The sequence below is a fragment of the Podarcis cretensis genome (assembly GCF_951804945.1).
Source record: "Podarcis cretensis genome assembly, chromosome: 16".
In the NCBI taxonomy this organism is placed as follows: domain Eukaryota; kingdom Metazoa; phylum Chordata; class Lepidosauria; order Squamata; family Lacertidae; genus Podarcis; species Podarcis cretensis.
In genome coordinates this window covers 6,950,644-6,969,558 of record NC_137186.1, presented here as the reverse complement: position 1 = coordinate 6,969,558, position 18,915 = coordinate 6,950,644, and the positions used below count along the sequence as shown (strand labels likewise).

The 18,915-nt window shown below is 44.5% G+C and overlaps 1 protein-coding gene and 1 long non-coding RNA gene across 4 annotated transcripts in view; one reads left to right on the top strand and one right to left on the bottom strand.

Annotated features, from left to right (window-relative positions):
* LOC307205708 (uncharacterized protein) overlaps window positions 1-18,915 on the top strand; it is a 26,611-nt gene extending 7,696 nt beyond the window's left edge. Inside the window, exons 2-3 of one of the 3 annotated variants that reach the window (XM_079958454.1) lie at window positions 17,826-18,434; window positions 18,465-18,915. In XM_079958454.1, coding sequence (XP_079814580.1) covers window positions 17,854-18,434; window positions 18,465-18,621 — 738 coding nt within the window. In that variant the 5' untranslated portion in view covers window positions 17,826-17,853 and the 3' untranslated portion in view covers window positions 18,622-18,915. Of the gene's footprint in view, window positions 1-16,183; window positions 16,300-17,825 lie in introns of those variants that run through there. The other 2 variants (XM_079958453.1, XM_079958452.1) reach the window with 2 other exon arrangements.
* The window catches only part of LOC307205822, a 37,502-nt gene continuing 32,731 nt past the window's right edge, over window positions 14,145-18,915 (bottom strand). Inside the window, exon 3 of the long non-coding RNA XR_013834081.1 lies at window positions 14,145-14,156. This is a non-coding gene — a long non-coding RNA (uncharacterized lncRNA). The remainder of the gene's footprint in view (window positions 14,157-18,915) is intronic.

Here is an 18,915-nt window from a genome sequence, read left to right as displayed (position 1 = left end):
CTCCCCCAGGAGCAGTGATGGCCACCAACTTAGATGGCTTTAAAAGAGAATTGGACAACCTTGTGGAGGAACAGGCTATCAATGTCTCCATCAGCCCCATTGTTGCATGACCATTGTTGTCATGTTAATGACAGGGGTGATGAGGCCGGAAATTAAAGTGATAAGCATCTGATGTGAGAGACATTGTGTTGACATCACACTTCTCTTCTCCAAGCTGATTCTTGACCTGATCCAACAGAGCCAGGCTGTTCTTATGTTCTTAGAAAGATCCATCAGCAGGATTGTTGAGTGAGCTCATAGGACAAAAGAGAATCAAAGGACGAAGTAAGACCATGTAGAAGTCAACATCAAAGAAGAACTAGAGATTTAGGCATACGCCAGACCACAGGAGAACCATGTTTTCCAAGCAAGAGTTAAGTAGAATAGGAAGCCCTCTTCTTCCCCTTCCAGCCCAGAAGTGCTCAATAATCAGATTGTGGACAGATTTAGCCCAGGGCCTGAAGGTACTTCCTCAAGGATGCTGTCACCTGCAGTTCAATATATCACCACATAGGGGCAGGCAACAGGGCTTTGCTTCAGTCGTGTGTGTGATTGGCACTTTGTAGGGCTGCCATACGTCCGGGAAATCCTGGGCATGTCCTCTTTTGTGGGGCCTACATGCCCATCCAGGGGGATTTTTTTACAATTTTAAGCAAATGTCTGGGGGTTTGGTGGCATTAATTCGGGGGGGGGGGGGAATACCTTTTTAGTCAAGATTTTTACCTTTGGAAATATGGCAACTCTACAGTTCCTGGAAGCTGTAGTTTGTCATTAGGAAGTCCTTACTCCCCTCGGAGAGCTACCATTCCCAGAGAGTTTTACCAATTGATCTACCTTCCCAGGAACTCTGCAAGTCGTAGCTCTGTGACTGATATAGGGGCCTCCTACCAACATTCAGCACCTTTAACAACCTAAAGTTCTCATGATGGAGTCTCAGAAAATTGTGGAATCCAGTTGTTATGGAGCTGTTGACCCATGTATAAACCCAGGATTGACAAACTAGATCTGGTTGCTTCAAAAAATGGAAAGGGAAAAAAAAGTCCTCTGTGCCGAGTATGTACAGCAACAAAAAGCTGCTTTGTAGATCATTCCTGATCGGTGTGCCATCCAGCCATGATTTCATCCAGGAGACTCCACATTTTCTTTTCCCCTCTACCCCACCTGTGTTGCATTATTTTCTCTCTTTCACGCCAACTGACAGTGTTCACATCTGCAGTGCATTCTCTATCCTCACTGGGAATATTTTAAAAATTGTTTTCTGGGGTTTTTTCTTTGCATACCCCCTCTTCTTCTTTTAAAGTTTCTTCTCCAGGAAAGAAAGAAAGAAAGAAAGAAAGAAAGAAAGAAAGAAAGAAAGAAAGAAAGAAAGAAAGAACTTGGGATTTCCCTGACAATGATGATAGCGCCATCTTGTGCTTGGGTAGAGCTGTTTCAGATACATACAGAAAGGCATGTGTGTGTGTGTGTGTGTGTGTGTGTGTGTGTGACTTGCCCATTGTGGCAAACAATTATCCACAACATACAAACAAGCAAACATTGATTCGTTTATTTCAATTATATATACACCAGCCTCTAATAACGCTCCCCCTGTAGCCAACCTGATAGCTTTGTGAAAAAACTGTAAGCATTCAATGCAGATCTGAAGTGGGGAAACTTTGGCCCTCCAGATGTTGTTGCTGTTGTTTAGTCGTTTAGTTGTGTCCGACTCTTCGTGACCCCATGGACCAGAGTACGCCAGGCACTCCTGTCTTCCACTGCCTCCTGCAGTTTGGTCAAACTCATGTTAGTAGCTTCGAGAACACTGTCCAACCATCTCGTTCTCTGTCACCCCCTTCTCCTTGTGCCCTCCATCTTTCCCAAAATCAGGGTCTTTTCCAGGGAGTCTTCTCTTCTCATGAAGTGGCCAAAATATCTTCAGGATTTGTCCTTCCAGTGAGCAGTCAGGGCTGATTTCCTTCAGAATGGAGAGGTTTGATCTTCTTGCAGTCCATGGGACTCTCAAGAGTCTCCTCCAGCACCATAATTCAAAAGCATCCATTCTTCAGCAATCAGCCTTCTTTCTGGTCCAGCTTTCACTTCCATACATCGCTACTGGGAAGACTATAGCTTTAACTATACGGACCTTTGTTGGCAAGGTGATGTCTCTGCTTTTTAAGCTGCTGTCTAGGTTTGTCATCGCTTTTCTCCCAAGAAGCAGGTGTCTTTTAATTTTGTGACTGCTGTCACCATTTGCAGTGATCATGGAGCCCAAGAAAGTAAAATCTCTTCAGATGATATTGGACTGCAACTCCTATCACGAAGCATGGCCAATGGTCAGGAATGATGGGACTTATAGACAGTGCTATTTTTCTAGAAAAAAGGGTGCCTGAACTTACAATGAACACCTCCCTTGTTCTCTTATAATGGCAATGGCGCCCACCTAAGAGGTGCCGGAATTGAGTTCCAGTAAATTCTGGCTGATAAAAGCCCTACTTACAGTTCAGCAACATCTGAAGGGTCAAAGGTTTCCCACCCTTGATACAGACTCTTAATTGCAAAGTAAATTGGAAGGCAGGATAATAAGAAGATAAGGAAAGCCCCTAATGTTTGACTCCTGGTATCACCAGATAGGAATGTCCCTCTGCCATAACCCTGTAGAGTTTCAGTTAATCAGGATAGATAATACAGAGCTGGATGAACCAGGAGCCTGGCTCAACATAAGGCATCTTCCTGTGTGCTTAATTTTCTTTTTGACACCATTGCTCAAATTGGTCTTTGGGAGTGGGGAAGGATCAGGCAATTGAAGTGGGAGTTTACCATTCCTGCCCTAGCTCCACATAAAAAAGATGGAAGCCACAAGGAACTAAATGAAACATGACTAGGTGGATGTTCAAACCTTACTTGAATCAAAAACATTTCCAGTGTTGAATATAAGTCAATAGAAAGATGTATGCATGGGTGAGTCCATACCCACTTTATTTTTAAAAAAATGCAAGACACCCAATTCCTTCAATGGGGTGGCACATAAAATCCCCAAAGTTTGGATGGAAAGTTTAAAACAATGAGGAGCAGCAGTGTGGTCTAGTGATTAGAACAGGGGTGACTAATGTGATGCTTTTGGAGCCCAGCTTCAGCCTCAGATAGAACAGCCAATGGTCAGGGATAATGGGACTTGGGGGTGGCATCTGGATGGTCACAGCTCACTTGCCTGACCAAGAAGAATGTAATTGAACTTCTAGTCTGCCACTTGGTCACACAGGAATCTGCCTTTCACTGGACCAGACAATCGGTTAATCTACTTGGTACTGTCTTTGCTGACCGGCAGTAACTCTTCAGGGTTGAAGACCCACCTGAACACATCTGAGATGGAACTTGTAATCTCCTTCAAACAAAGTAGATGCTCTACCACTAAGCTATGGTCCATCACCAAATCTCAGAGCAGAGAGAGGTCTTCCATCACTCCTCTTTCCTGGACCATTTTAAACTGGAGGTTCTCAGGAATTGAACCATGTCTGCCCATTGTCACTTGGCCTCAACCTGCTTGTTCAGGTGCATAGCATACATGATCATCATCCAGAGCACAGATCATCATCTGATGATCATCAGGAACCTGACCAAGCTTGCTCCGATCTATGGAGCATCATGTTACATTAAATCAAGTGACAAGTCAACGTGTGACAAGGTCACATGGAGGCAAGTGCATCGTGGCTGTCATACCTCCTAACAAAAGGTTCTGCTGTGATTAACACAGCAGTTAGGCCAAGCCTGTACAAGTCATGACACATTGTCAAGGACTATGATCTACAGGGCTAGAACCATCGGAACCCAGCATTCTCAGGTACCTGCTAGAGCCCTGTGCCCTGGCATGGGCCCACTGATGGTGAGAACTCTGTGGAGCCCCAGTAATAAACCACCATTTTACATTTCCTACAAAACTCCAAAATGATGCAACTCTGAGAAATTGAAGTGAAAACTGTTTGGCACAAGTCTTAAGGGCCACCAAACAGTTCTGATTGGAAGAAGTGCTGTGCTGCCTAATAGGACCATCCACAGTGGGGAGAATGCCACACTCCTATGGATATAATAATAATACTAATAATAATAATAATTTATTATTTCTACTCCATCCATCTGGCTGGGTTTTCCCAGCCACTCTGGGCAGCTTCCAACAAAAGATTAAAAATTCAATAACATCAGTAATTAAAAACTTCCCTAAACAGGGCTGCCTTCAGATGTCTTTTAAATGTCATATAGTTTTTTACTTCTTTGTCATCTGATGGGAGGGCATTCCACAGGGTGGGTGCCACTACTGAGAAGGCCCTCTGTCTGGTTCCCTGTAACTTCGCTTCTCACAGTGAGGGAACCGCCAGAACGTCCTGGCACTGGACACTATTTGACTTCGCTGCAGGTTCATTCAGTTTATCTTATGGGTTATTGCAAGTATTTTTCATGTTATTGCTTTATTTTAATTTTGTTGTCTTATATTTGTGACTTGCTACGAGACTCCTTCGAGAAGGCCCTCAACGCTGGACCTCAGTGTCTGGGCAGAACGATAGGGGTGGAGACACACCTTCAGGTATACTTAGAGGCTAGCCTCCAAGTCTTAAAAAGTATAAACCTCTTGGCAATAAGCTTGCCATAAATGCAGAGTTTGAGATGCAGTGCAGTCCAAACAAATCAACATCAAGCGCAGAGAATCAGTCCAGGTTAAAATCATTGACATTGTCTACCAAAAACTTCACTCTTGTGGCCTATCCCCACAACACCTATTCACTATGGGTCCCACTAAAGCAAACAGTCTAATTGTTGTTGCTGTTTAGTCGTTTAGTCGTGTCCGACTCTTTGTGACCCCATGGACCAGAGCACGCCAGGCACTCCTGTCTTCCACTGCCTCCCGCAGTTTAGTCAAACTCATGCTGGTAGCTTCGAGAACACTATCCAACCATCTCATCCTCTGTCGTCCCCTTCTCCTTGTGCCCTCCATCTTTCCCAACATCAGGGTTTTTTCCAGGGAGTCTTCTCTTCTCATGAGGTGGCCAAAGTATTGGAGCCTCAGCTTCAGGATCTGTCCTTCCAGTGAGCACTCAGGGCTGATTTCCTTCAGAATGGATAGGGTTGATCTTCTTGCAGTCCATGGGACTCTCAAGAGTCTCCTCCAGCACCAGAATTCAAAAGCATCCATTCTTCAGTGATCGGCCTTCTTTATGGTCCAGCTCTCACTTCCATACATCACTACTGGGAAAACCATAGCTTTTACTATACGGACCTTTGTTGGCAAGGTGATGTCTCTGCTTTTTAAGCTGCTGTCTAGGTTTGCCATCGCCTTCCTCCCAAGAAGCAGGCGTCTTTTAATTTCGTGACTGCTGTCACCATCTGCAGTGATCATGGAGCCCAAGAAAGTAAAATCTCTCACTGCCTCCATTTCTTCCCCTTCTATTTGCCAGGAGGTGATGGGACCAGTGGCCATGATCTTCATTTTTTCGATGTTGAGCTTCAGACCATATTTTGCGCTCTCCTCTTTCACCCTCATTAAAAGGTTCTTTAATTCCTCCTCACTTTCTGCCATCAAGGTTGTGTCATCTGCATATCTGAGGTTGTCGATATTTCTTCCGGCAATCTTAATTCCGGCTAGGGATTCATCCAGCCCAGCCTTTCGCATGATGAATTCTGCATATAAGTTAAATAAGCAGGGAGACAATATACAGCCTTGTCGTACTCCTTTCCCAATGTTGAATCAGTTGTTCCATATCCAGTTCTAACTGTAGCTTCTTGTCCCACATAGAGATTTCTCAGGAGACAGATGAGGTGATCAGGCACTCCCATTTCTTTAAGAACTTGCCATAGTTTGCTGTGGTCGACACAGTCAAAGGCTTTTGCATAGTCAATGAAGCAGAAGTAGATGTCTTTCTGGAACTCTCTAGTTTTCTCCATAATTCAGCACATGTTTGCAATTTGGTCTCTGGTTCCTCTGCCCCTTCGAAATCCAGCTTGCACTACTGGGAGTTCTCGGTCCACATACTGCTTGAGCCTTGCTTGTAGAATTTTTAGCATAACCTTGCTAGCATGTGAAATGAGTGCAATTGTGCGGTAGTTGGAGCATTCTTTAGCACTGCCCTTCTTTGGGATTGGGATGTAGACTGATCTTCTCCAATCCTCTAGCCACTGCTGAGTTTTCCAAACTTGCAGGTATATTGAGTGTAGCACCTTAACAGCATCATCTTTTAAAATTTTAAATAGTTCAGCTGGAATACCATCACTTCCACTGGCCTTGTTATTTGAGGTGCTTTCTAAGGCCCGTTTGACTTCACTCTCCAGGATGTCTGGCTCAAGGTCAGCAACCACACTACTTGGGGTGTACAAGCCATCCATATATTTCTGGTATAATTCCTCTGTGTATTCTTGCCACCTCTTCTTGATGTCTTCTGCTTCTGTTAGGTCCTTACCACTTTTGTCCTTTATTATGGTAATCTTTGTATGAAATGTTCCTTTCATATCTCCAATTTTCTTGAACAGATCTCTGGTTCTTCCCATTCTGTTGTTTTCCTCTATTTCTTTGCATTGCTCATTTAAGAAGGCCTTCTTGTCTCTCCTTGCTATTTTTTGGAAATCTGCATTCAATTTCCTGTATCTTTCACTATCTCCCTCGCATTTTGCTTGCCTTCTCTCCTCCGCTATTTGTAAGGCCTCGTTGGACAGCCACTTTGCTTTCTTGCATTTCTTTTTCATTGGGATGGTTTTCGTTGCTGCCTCCTGTGTATTGTTACGAGCCTCCATCCATAGTTCTTCAGGCACTCTGTCCACCAAATCTAAATCCTTAAACCTGTTCCTCACTTCCACTGTGTATCCATAAGGGATTTGGTTTAGATTGTATCTTACCGGCCCAGTGGCTTTTCCTACTTTCTTCAATTTAAGCTTGAATTTTGCTATAAGAAGCTGATGATCTGAGTCACAGTCAGCTCCAGGTCTTGTTTTTGCTGACTGTATAGAGCTTCTCCATCTTTGGCTGCAGAGAATATAATCAATCTGATTTCGATGCTGCCCATCTGGTGATGTCCATGTGTAGAGTCATCTCCTGTGTTGTTGGAAAAGAGTGTTTGTGATGACCAGCTTGTTCTCTTGACAGAACTCTATTAGCCTTTGCCCTGCTTCGTTTTGATCTCCAAGGCCAAACTTGCCAGTTGTTCCTTTTATCTCTTGATTCCCTACTTTAGCATTCCAGTCCCCTATAATGAGAAGAACATCCTTCTTTGGTGTCATTTCTATGTTTTGTAAGTCTTCATAAAATTGGTCAATTTCAGTTTCTTCAGCACCAGTGGTTGGTGCATAAACTTGGATTACTGTGATGTTAAAAGGTCTAACAGTCTAATTGGTCAACATCTAAAAGATATTGAGCATCAGAACAACCTGGCCACTATAAGGAAATTCTGCCCTTGGTATGTTCATTTTCCACCTTTCCATTTTGATTCTCTGGCCCCATATCTGCACAAACCTATTATCCCAAAATAGGTTGCTAGGTTCATAGCAGGGGCAATCAGAATAAGGGCCACTAACTGACTGCTGATTCAGGACTTGTGCTCTTATATCAAATTTCCCTTTCTGCTTACATTGTAATGTTTTATTGTTGCTATGGCCATTGGCTAATGCGAATAAAGTTTCATCTATCTATCTATCTATCTATCTATCTATCATCTATATCTATCTATCTATCATCTGTCTATCTATCTATCATGCTATGTTGGCAGTCTTCATTGATAGCTTTATGTACCATGAATTTGCTGGATACTTTTCAATAGCCATCCAAATTGCATATATGACTCCAGCTGTCCTTCTGATTGTATATAAATTCTTTTAACTGGTTCCAATCTTGTGTTTTTTTAAAAAAATCATGGAAACCACCATGGGTAGGGTTGCCATATTTCAAGGAGTAAAATTCCTGACATCTACAAAGTCGTTGAATGCTCCCCCCCCTTTTTTTTTAAGAAAACAGCAAAATTGTGGAGCTCTCTTCCCTGCTTTTTCCATTGTGTTGCCATACATCTGGGTTTTTCCTGACATTTTTTCTGATTCGGCAACATTCTCCCCGATGACATTTTTACACTTGAAAACCGGGACATGTCAGGAATTTTCCTGGCGTATGGCAAGACTAACCATGGGGTTTTATGGTGAAGGAGTGGTAAGAAATCCAATGGAAAAGGCGGTGGTGGAGTTGGAATAAACATGATAACAAATAGATAAGGCAGCACCCTGTTCTCAAAAAGCTTACACTGCAATTTTAAGTGGTGCAACTGTCCGAGATACGGGAAGTGTTTTTTTTTGTGGTTGAGGAAGTAAGTTCTTCCTGATAGTTAAGGATACAGGGAGAAGATGCTTATCTGTAAACAGCTGGGGAGTTATAACTGGCTGTTGCTTAGCATTCCATTTATTAATTTGACTTCAACTTCCAAATGGAGAGCACTCATTATACAATTTGATGTCCACCAATATTTCATAAACACCTGGTCAACGTAGGGTTTGAAATCTGATTTATTCACATCTTTACACTTGAGTTAGGATAAAGGGATTGTAGATGTCAGAGGCACTGGGCCTGTGATGTCACACACAGCACACAGTGTGACATCATACGGTAGGAGGAGGCCCAGTGGGACCCATCAAGGCCTCTAGAAGGCCTGACGAGGCCTGTTGTGGCCTCCAGAAGGCCCAGTGGGTCTGTGGGAGGATGCGACAGGGCCCACCACAACCTACAGAAGGCCCAATGAGCCTTGTCAGGCCTTCCAGAGGCCCCAACAAGCACCGGTGGGCCTTCCAGAGGCTGTGGTAGGCCCCTGTTTCACAGTAAAGGCACCCCGCAGTGGCAGTGTAGCAGCAGTGTGGGGGTAGTGGCAGCAGCGGTACACAGCCAAGGGTGGAGATACCTGTCCCGGCACCTGGAGAGGCGTGGGGGAAGGCTAGCCGGCCCATGGGGTGGGGCTAACTGGCCACACGGCGAGCATCCTTAGCCGCCCACCACCCATGTGGCGAGCGTGGGGGGCTCTGCTAGCCGCCCATGTAGGGACCATCCCTAGCAGCTCGCCGCCCACGCGGCAAGCATCTGGGGGTGCGGCTCGCGCGGTGAGAGGGGTGGATGTGGTGCGGCGATGTCACGCGCCCTCACGGTTGACACCCAGTGCGCACCACACCCCCCACACCTGGCTTCCTCTGCCAGTGTACACAGCAGCAGCGTTGCACAGCCCATGGCGGTTGAGGCTGTAGGTCTGAGCACCGACAATAAAAACATCGTGGGTGCTAGGATAAGGTTACCAGACGTCCCCATTTCCCAGGGACAGTCCCCGGTTTTACAAATCAGTCCCCATACAAAATTAATTGAAGTTGAAAAGTGTCTCCGGATTCATTGAAAAAAATCTGGTAACCTTATGCTAGGTTTCCCGGGGGCCCCTAGAATTGGGGCCACTGGCAGATGTTATAGCAGGCATAGGCAAACTCTGGTCCTCCAGATGTTTGGGACTGCAATTCCCACCATCCCTGACCACTGGTCCTGTTAGCTAGGGATGATGGGAATTGTAGTCCCAAACATCTGGAGGACCAGAGTTTGCCTATGCCTGTGTTATAGCATGGTCATCTCAAGAGGGGTTGTACCTCACAGCATTGCAGCTCTGGAGTCCATAGTATGTCTCCCTACCTGCCTTCAGCCACCCAACCAAGATCATTCTGTTTTTGTTCTCCTGTCCTGAGCTTTGTGCTAAAAAGGCTCCAAACTTTTCATATGACATCATACCCAGTTACTCTGGGAAACTTCCAAATCTCCTTTCCCTCTTTACACCCCAGAACAGCAGGGAGGGACAGTTCTCTGGCATTGCCAATGGCTTTCAATGGCCCTTTATTTTTCCTTAACGGTCCTAACCCAGCTATGATGTTTTACATACTCTAGAGGGGGAATTTCTTTGCAGGTTGGATTTTCCCTTCATATCCCAAATAATCAAATTCCAATTAGTATATGGGATTTAGAGGGCCCCTCAAAATCTATAACACTATAAATATATGTCTAGCCAGTCATTTATTTGATCCATTCGATCCATCTGATTTGCATTAACTGCATTACTTGTTAAATACATTAATGAATCAATTAATTTTAACGGATAAAGGCAACAACCAAATTCCATGATAAAACAAAAGCTATTTTGGATGGTAAAATTGTGTATGTGTAGTAAACCTCTGATGTGAATGTAGCCTATAGAACGAAGAAGAAGAAGAAGAAGAAGAAGAAGAAGAAGAAGAAGAAGAAGAAGAAGAAGTTGAAGAAGTTGTTATTTATACCCCGCCCATCTGGTTGGGTTTCCCCAGCCACTCTGGGCAGCTTCCAACAAAATATTAAAAATTCATTAAAACATCAGACATTAAAAACTTCCCTAAACAGGGCTGCCTTCAGATGTCTTCTAAAAGTCAGACAGTTGTTTATTTCCTTGACATCTGATGGGAGGACATTCCACAGGGTGGGCACCACCACCGAGAAGGCCCTCTTCCTGCTTCCCTGTAACCTCACTTCTCACAGGGAGGGAACTGCCAGAAGGCCCTCAGTGCTGAAACTCAGGGTCCAGAATGAACGATGAGGGTGGAGACACTCCTTCAGGTATACTGGGTCTGTAAAATTCACATCTAGTCTTGCCTCTGGCCCTGCTCACCATTGGCATGTGGTTCCTGAGAAGTTCTACAAGAGGAAATGTAGCTTTTGGGCTGTATCAAGTGGCATTTAAAAAAGAAAAGAAAAATATATGATGTCATTTAATTTGGGAAGGTAAGGAATCTAATGAGAGAGGAGGAGGAGGAGGAGGAGGAGGAGGATAAATGTTCTGGAGAATAGTCATCAAAAGACTTTCATATGTGGTGAACTTGTAAAAGGGTAAAAGAGTATTGGGAAATGATATATAATGAACTGGGGGGGGGGGTTTAAAGTACCTTTCCCCAAAAAACAAAGTCCTTTTTGTTGGGGATAATTCAGAGGGAAATTCCCAGGGGTCAAAAAATACTATTTATGTATGCTACTACTGCAGCCCGTGTTTTGTTACCCACAAAATGGAAAACGAGCGAGGTTCCAACCAAAGAAGAATGCCAACTTATACTGATGGAATACACACAAATTGCAGTTTTCACATGTAGAATAAGAGAACAAGAATATACATTTAAAGAAGACTGGAAAATGTTTACTGAATATATGAGTGAAAATTGTGGTCATTTGAAAATGCTGGCAGCATTAAGAGAAATTCAACAGTATAAATAAGTTTTGATGGATGTAACAATGGTACTGAATGGTTTAGTTTATGTAAAATATGCAGGGATGTTTGGTATGCAAAATGAACCACGGGAATAGAAGAGAAGTCACTGATTTAAGATTGTTTAAATGAATATTTCGAAATGTAGAAAATTTACTTTAAAAATTGTGTGTGTGTGTGTGTGTGTATTTTGATATTCCACATTAATACCATTTTTTTTAAGGCCAGAAAGTCAGGGGTGTGAAGACCTGTGTGCATTTTTTTTTGGGGGGGGGGGTGTTTCAATCATCCACACTTTGTTTGTGTTTGTTAAAGTAGTATTGGAGACTCCTGCTCTCAGAATTTTTGTTGTGAGAAATCTCCGAACCCACCAAAGTCTGTTTTCCAGGTGTGACTATATAAATAGACAGAGCCCAAATCTAAACAAATTGAAGGCACTCAAAACCGGTGATCTTTATTTCACTGCTTTAGTAGAATCCCTCACCCACCAGGTAAGGTGGGGGCCAGAGATGCCCATGGCATAGTACAAAGAACTCTTTAACATCTTTTCTAACAAAGAACTTTAAGCTAATTGGTTCTATTTTGTCACATCAGTGCTTACATTGCTCATATACATTCATGAAAAGCAACGTTTTCGTCTATCAGGTTACCTTTAAAGTAGACTGTTCCATTGCCTCTACCACACCCCTTATCTCTCTTATCTTCAACCTGCCTTGCCATGTCTCTCAAACCCACCAGGTCACATAAAAAATTGGCATTCCACATGTCCAGTCCATCCTTGGTCATGCTCAAATGCAAGCATTGTTCAAACAGCTACATCATTTTGTTGCAGGAATTTATGTAAAGGTTGGGGGGGTACCCCTATAGCAGATATTGTGCACACACAACCAGACTACCAAGATTGGCGCAATCACTTCTGCAGGTGTCCTCACAGAGCACTTCATCACAGTCTTTCCTATCTATTCAAGGCGCTTTTGCTGCACATTATCAGATGTGAAAATTCACTGATGGACGTATCTACATGCTGGCTCACTGGGAAAACTTTTGTTGTTGTTGTTTAGTCATTTAGTCGTGTCCGACTCTATGTGACCCCATGGACCAGAGCACACCAGGCACTCCTGTCTTCCACTGCCTCCCGTAGTTTGGTCAAACTCATGTTGGTAGCTTGAGAACACTGTCCAACCATCTCATCCTCTGTCGTCCCCTTCTCCTTGTGCCCTCCATCTTTCCCAACATCAGGGTCTTTTCCAGGGAGTCTTCTCTTCTCAGGAGGTGGCCAAAGTATTGGAGCCTCAGCTTCAGGATCTGTCCTTCCAATGAGCACTCAGGGCTGATTTCCTTCAGAATTGATAGGTTTGATCTTCTTGCAGTCCATGGGACTCTCAAGAGTCTCCTCCAGCACCAGAATTCAAAAGCATCCATTCTTTGGCGATCAGCCTTCTTTATGGTCCAGCTCTCACTTCCATAAATCACTACTGGGAAAACCATAGCTCTAACTATACAGAAAACTTTGCAAAGTCATATGAAATCGATCCAGTATGGATTTGCACCATTGCAACTTTGTTCTGTTCAGGAAAGGAGTAGCTACTAAGGGGAGAGTCTCTGATATGGGCAGCCATAATCCCTGAAACCTGGGATCACGTACACAGCAGCCTATTGCACAAGAGATAATCACTGGCATCCTGGCATCTGGGTGCCAGACAGGCAGTCATCCCAGGGAGAATGGCAAACCATCCAAGAATGGATTAGGTCTTCAGTAAGGACAAAGAGGTGTGATTAACTTGGCCTGGGAAACCAGGAACTTGTAAACTTGGGTGGAGGTCAAGGGAAGGATGGGGGCAAACCTGATGTTCAGGTTTCTATCACCAGACCCTCCCAATTTGTGATATATGCATGAAGTAATTTGAGTGGTGTTGTGGGTATCTTTTTAAAACTGATAAAAGTGGGAGCCATCCTTTGTTCTGGGCTTCCATCTTGCTCCAATGGTCATCAATAGAACAATGAACAGGGTGGTGATGCAATGACTATCGCAATCGACACCATATATTATCTCCTAGGCAACGATCTGTAAACAAAGAATAAATGTCCATAAAAATAGCAAAAGTAGTTTCTTTCCCAAATACAGTGGTATCTCGGGTTAAGAACTTAATTTGTTCCAGAGATCCTGAAACCTGAACCTGAACCTGAACCTGTTCTTAACAGGAAGCACCACTTTAGCTAATGGGGCTACCGCGCCACTTGAGCACGATTTCTGTTCTCATCCTGAAGCAAAGTTCTTAACCCGAGGTACTATTTCTGGGTTAGCGGAGTCTGTTACCTGAAGCATATGTAACCTGAAGCGTATGTACCACTGTAGTTTTTATCTTAAACAATAGCAAGTACAGTAATAAAGAGCCCACTTGTGATATAACAGTGGTTCAGTTCTCAAGCGTCGTTCCGGTAATCCAACATTTTGTCGCTAAAGAGCTTACTCATCGAGCTTTGTAGTAAATAATATACAAGTGAAGACAGTGTGTAAATGACTTAAAGCAGGGGTATATCTGTCCCCATCTGCATGTTTCCATTGGGAGGAGCAAAGAAGAAGAAGAAGAAGAAGAAGAAGAAGAAGAAGAAGAGGAGGAGGAGGAGGAGGAGGAGGAGGAAGAGTTTGGATTTGATATCCCACTTTATCACTACCCGAAGGAGTCTCAAAGTGGCTAGCAATCTCCTTTCCCTTCCTCCCCCACAACAAACACTCTGTGAGGTGAGTGGGGCTGAGAGACTTCAAAGAAGTGTGACTGGCCCAAGGTCACCCAGCAGCTGCATGTGGAGGAGCGGGGAATTGAACCTGGTTCACCAGATTACGAGTCCACCGCTCTTAACCACTACACCACACTGGCTCTCATAGAAAGAGGACAGTGTCCTTCAGATTGTTAAGCCTTCTTAGGAAACGTGGGAAGGGTTAACTAATTGTGTTTGCAATTGTTCAAGATAAAATCTATTTTGGAAAGAGAAGAAATGAGCACTGAACCACTGATATATTACAAGGGAGATCTTTATTTCATCCTCTTTCGTCCTCAGGGCTACTTGGATGCTTGTAAGAATGTTTTTGGAACTCTGCTTCAAGCTACTTGAGAGGCAGAATGAAAGTTTGTGGGTTGTGTTGCTTGGACCCAACAGGAAAATTGGGAGAGGTGTTGCACATTTAGCAAGCACATTAGCAAGCTGAAACAGGAGGAAGATGGTGGGGTTCTCTGTGCCCTGTGTTTGATGAGGGTGGAAGGGGGCACATGCCATTCACCCCCACTATGGGAAGCGGAGGGTTGGAAAAGTAGGTAGGGTAGGGTAGGAGATAGGGAAAGGGGGAAGGTGATGAGTAGAAGGTTAGAAGGGTAGAAAGGAAAGAAGATGGAGAGGGGAAAGGAGTGGGTAGGGGAAGGAATAGTAGAAGGCTTGGAAGGAGGGAGGGCATGGTAGAAGGGTGGGAAGGGAAGGGAAGGGGAGAAAGTGGGAGGAGGGGAGGAAGGAGGTAGGGGAGGGGGAGTGGTGTGGGAGGAGCTGTCTGGAGCGAGAGAAGAAGCTGCGTCTCAAAGCCCAGTGTCCTTTTTTTTATCTGAGGGATGTTGGAGGGTATCCAACAAGTGTACACTCCTTCACACCAACTGATGTACGTTCTATAAAAAGCCTCCACTTCTGCTCAACATCATGTGTGTACACATCCTTGTGACAAAGAACCCAACGTTAGTCCTATTCAGAGTAGATCCTTTCACAACTAATTTAGGCTGCTGGTTTCCAATAGGTTTACTCCAAGTGAAACTTGATGTTGCTGTTTAGTCGTTTAGCCGTGTCCGACTCTTTGTGACCCCATGGACACGAGCACGCCAGGCACTGCTATCTTCCACTGCCTCCTGCAGTTTGGTCAAACTCATGTTCATAGCTTCAAGAACACTGTCCAACCATCTCGTCCTCTGTCGTCCCCTTCTCCTTGTGCCCTCCATCTTTCCCAACATCAGCATCTTTTTCAGGGAGTCTTCTCTTCTCATGAGGTGTCCAAAGTATTGGAGCCTCAGCTTCACGATATGTCCTTCCAGTGAGCACACAGGGCTGATTTCCTTCAGAATGGAGAGGTTTGATCTTCTTGCAGTCCATGGGACTCTCAAGAGTCTCCTCAAACACCATAATTCAAAAGCATCAATTCTTCGGCGATCAGCCTTCTTTATGGTCCAGCTCTCACTTCCATACATGACTACTGGGAAAACCATACCTATAACTATACAGACCTTTAACTATGCAACCCTGTGTGTTTATCAACAAATCCACACACTTAAAAAAAAAAAATCTGTTTAACATAGAAATGACAGGGAACAGACTTAATTGATTGATATAGTGCATTTATATTCTTCCTTTTTCTCCAGGAACTCAAAGTGGCCTACATGGTTCTCCCCTTCCTCATTTTATGCCTACAACTATCCTGTTAGATAGGTTAGGCTGAAAGGCAGTGACTGGCCCAAGGTCACAGTCAGTGAGCTTCATTGTCAAAAGTGGATTTGAACCCTGGTTTCCCACATCCAGTCCAACACCCTAAGGACTGTACCACAACAGTCTCTCAACCTATGGATAAACAAGTGCAGTAGCAATTGGGACTGGATAGATTCTGATTTGCTTATCTCTAGCAAAAGCCCACCCTTGAATACATCACCCATCAGGAGCCCCCACAAATATGTGAGGCACCGCTACAAAGCAGCATCACCACAGGAACTTACTCATTAGGTGGAGCACCTTCATTAAGCTGTTTACGCTCTGTAAAATGACTAGTGATACAAAAGTGAGATATGGATCTCATGATTTGTCTGACACCTTGGGTTTGATGAGGCCGACAGTTAAGGGAAGTTGTAACTGTGCCACTCGCCATTCCTGGGGTGCCTCACTTCCGATAGGAGTGGCCAGAAGATGGGTATAAAGAGGATCTCTGGTCCACAAGCTCATCATTCAAATCCATTGAGACTTCTCCTTCACCCCAGCACATCTGCTAAACAAGGTAAGCTCAATGCTCAGATCATCCTCCTTCCTTTGAATGGATGGAAACATCTTCAGCTATGCACAGATGGAAAAATAATGCTATTTGGGTTGGAGGCTGCAAAGGGTTGATTTGGGTTCTTGATACAGTGTGCAATTCCTTGAAGTCACTGGAGGGAGAGGGACCTTTTTCTCGATGCAAATGAGAAGTGGAGAATCTGTTGGGAGTCCTTTGTTCTCTGGGTATTTGCTGCTAAGGTTTGGGGTGAAATATTGGTGCACAGCGTAGCTACTGTATCCACAAACATGCAGAAGCTTGTTGTAATTGGAGCTGGGCGATGATACTTGAGCAGCAGAGGTCACAGCAGATGAATTGGTGTGTCCTCCCCAACAGCAATGCTTGAATGAGAGCTGCAGCTAAGCCAAAGTTTTCTTCAAGGCATTTTAATCCTTTTAAATTAAAGGATTAATCTGTCAGACAAAAAATTCACCGAGGAATTGTTTCCGGCAGAGGCCTTATACATCCATGCACAGTTTGCAGGGCCAGACCTGCTTAACTCGTGTAGAGGAGCAATGTTATCCCATTATCTGACCTCCATATTTACACCAGATAAATGGTTTGGCTTGTTAGCTTGCAGTCATCCAGGGAAGCACTGAGGAAGCAGATTCAAGGAAGATAGCACAGGAAACAGCTGAAGCTAGCGATTCTGAAGGTGGTCAATCAGTGTCTGAGTTCCATCACTGCAAAGCAGGAATAAAATAGAAAAAAGGGGATACAGGACAATACAGTCTGAGAAATATGGCACGTCAGTGAGTAGACTAGATTACAACCTTCCGCCTCAACATGGTTATGTTCTACATGTGGGGAATTCTTTTGCACTGGCTAGATACGTTTACATGACAGCTAGAATCATATCCATCCATCTACCTACCTACCTATAGCTCTCAAAATTTGTATGCTATTCAATTGTTTGCAAAATAAGGTTGTTGTTGATTTTAAAAAAAGAAACAGTAAAACTTTCCAGGTTTTTTTTTTTAATGAAAACATTCAAAGGATAATTAAAATAACCAATAAGCTAAAAGCCACATTAAACCATCAATGTTTCTCAATAGGCTTGATGACAGAAAGATATTTTAGCAGAGGCAGAAAATACTACTGCAACCTGATATCAACTGTCAGGAAGTTCTGAAATGTGGGTGCTGCAACACAAAAATATCAATTTCTTAGAAATGTGCAATGAGTACCATGTGGCATCTGTAAGAGTGCCAGTTTCAGAGATCAAAGTGTTTAAATGAATGGACATTTATGGAGAAAGGAAACTGGTCCTGAACTCTCTTTCCTTCCCGACACACACACAAAAAAACAAACAAACACACACACACAAACATGTGTTCAACCATGTGATCCAACACACTGCCAATCCCCCCCCCCTGTACTCCCTGGTGCTGCAGCCTGGACACAAGTTGACCACCATGAGAATGAGGCCCTTTGAGAAATGAGCATTGCAGCCAGCAGTGTGCATTAACTATGCTTTGTCCACTTTCCAGGTCTAACGCACCACACCAAAGCCGAAAGATGAGCAAGCAAAGACAAAGCAGGGGTGGCTGTTGCTGCTGTGGCAGTTCAAGGGGCGGCTGCTGCTGCTGCTCTGGAGGTGGAGGATATGGCGGCGGCGGACAGTCCGGCGGAGTCATTGTTATACCAAGCGGAGGTGGATATGGAGGTGGATATGGAGGCGGCCAGCAAAAGATCCCAATGGTTGTTGGCGGAGGATCTGGAGGGGTTTGCTGTGGAGCCAGTAGCGGTGGCGCAGTGTGCTGTGGATCATCCGGCGGCAGTGGCCAGTCTTCTGTGTGCTGCGTTGGAGGTGGAATGGGTGGTGGATATGGAGGTGGATATGGATATGGCCAGCAAAAGATCCCCATAGTTGTTGGTGGAGGATCTGGAGGGGTTTGCTGTGGAGCTAGCGGCGGCCGTGGTGGTGCAGTATGTTGCAGCTCGTCCGGCTCCGGTGGCGCCGTTTGTTGTAGCTCATCCGGTGGTGGAAGCTCAGGTGGGGTTAAGGTGATTGGAGGAGGGTATGGTGGAGGAGGATACAGTGGCGGCAGTGGGAAAACCATTGTTGTACCTGGTGGAAGCAGTGGTGGTGGCAGTGGTGGAGCTGTCTGCTGCAGCAGTGGCAGTGGCGGAGCTGTGTGCTGCAGCAGCAGCAGCAGTGGCGGAGCTGTCTGTTGCAGCAGCGGCGGATCTGGTGGTGGATACTCACAGACCAAGTGCCCCATTGTCGTCCCACCATGCATTGGGTCAACGAAGCAGGTCTGCCCATTGCCAAGCATCAAGTAAAATGCAACATTTGCGAAGCAACCCAAGAAAAGCGAACTTTGCTACCTCGCATCAGCATCCTGACAACGACATGTTAAACCCAGGACACTTCTGCATGTTGCTTTCTTTGCCCTTTCATTCTTCAATGGCATTTTATGTTTGCATGTTCAATATGTGACTCATTCTTCAGTGTAACGTATGAATGTGTGTGTGTTTGTGGTGGATGGGAGTTTCCTCATCCACCCACCCCTGCTGATTTCCTTGCTTCAATTTCCCATAATGCATGGGAGAGAATAAAACTTATTTCAAAATCAA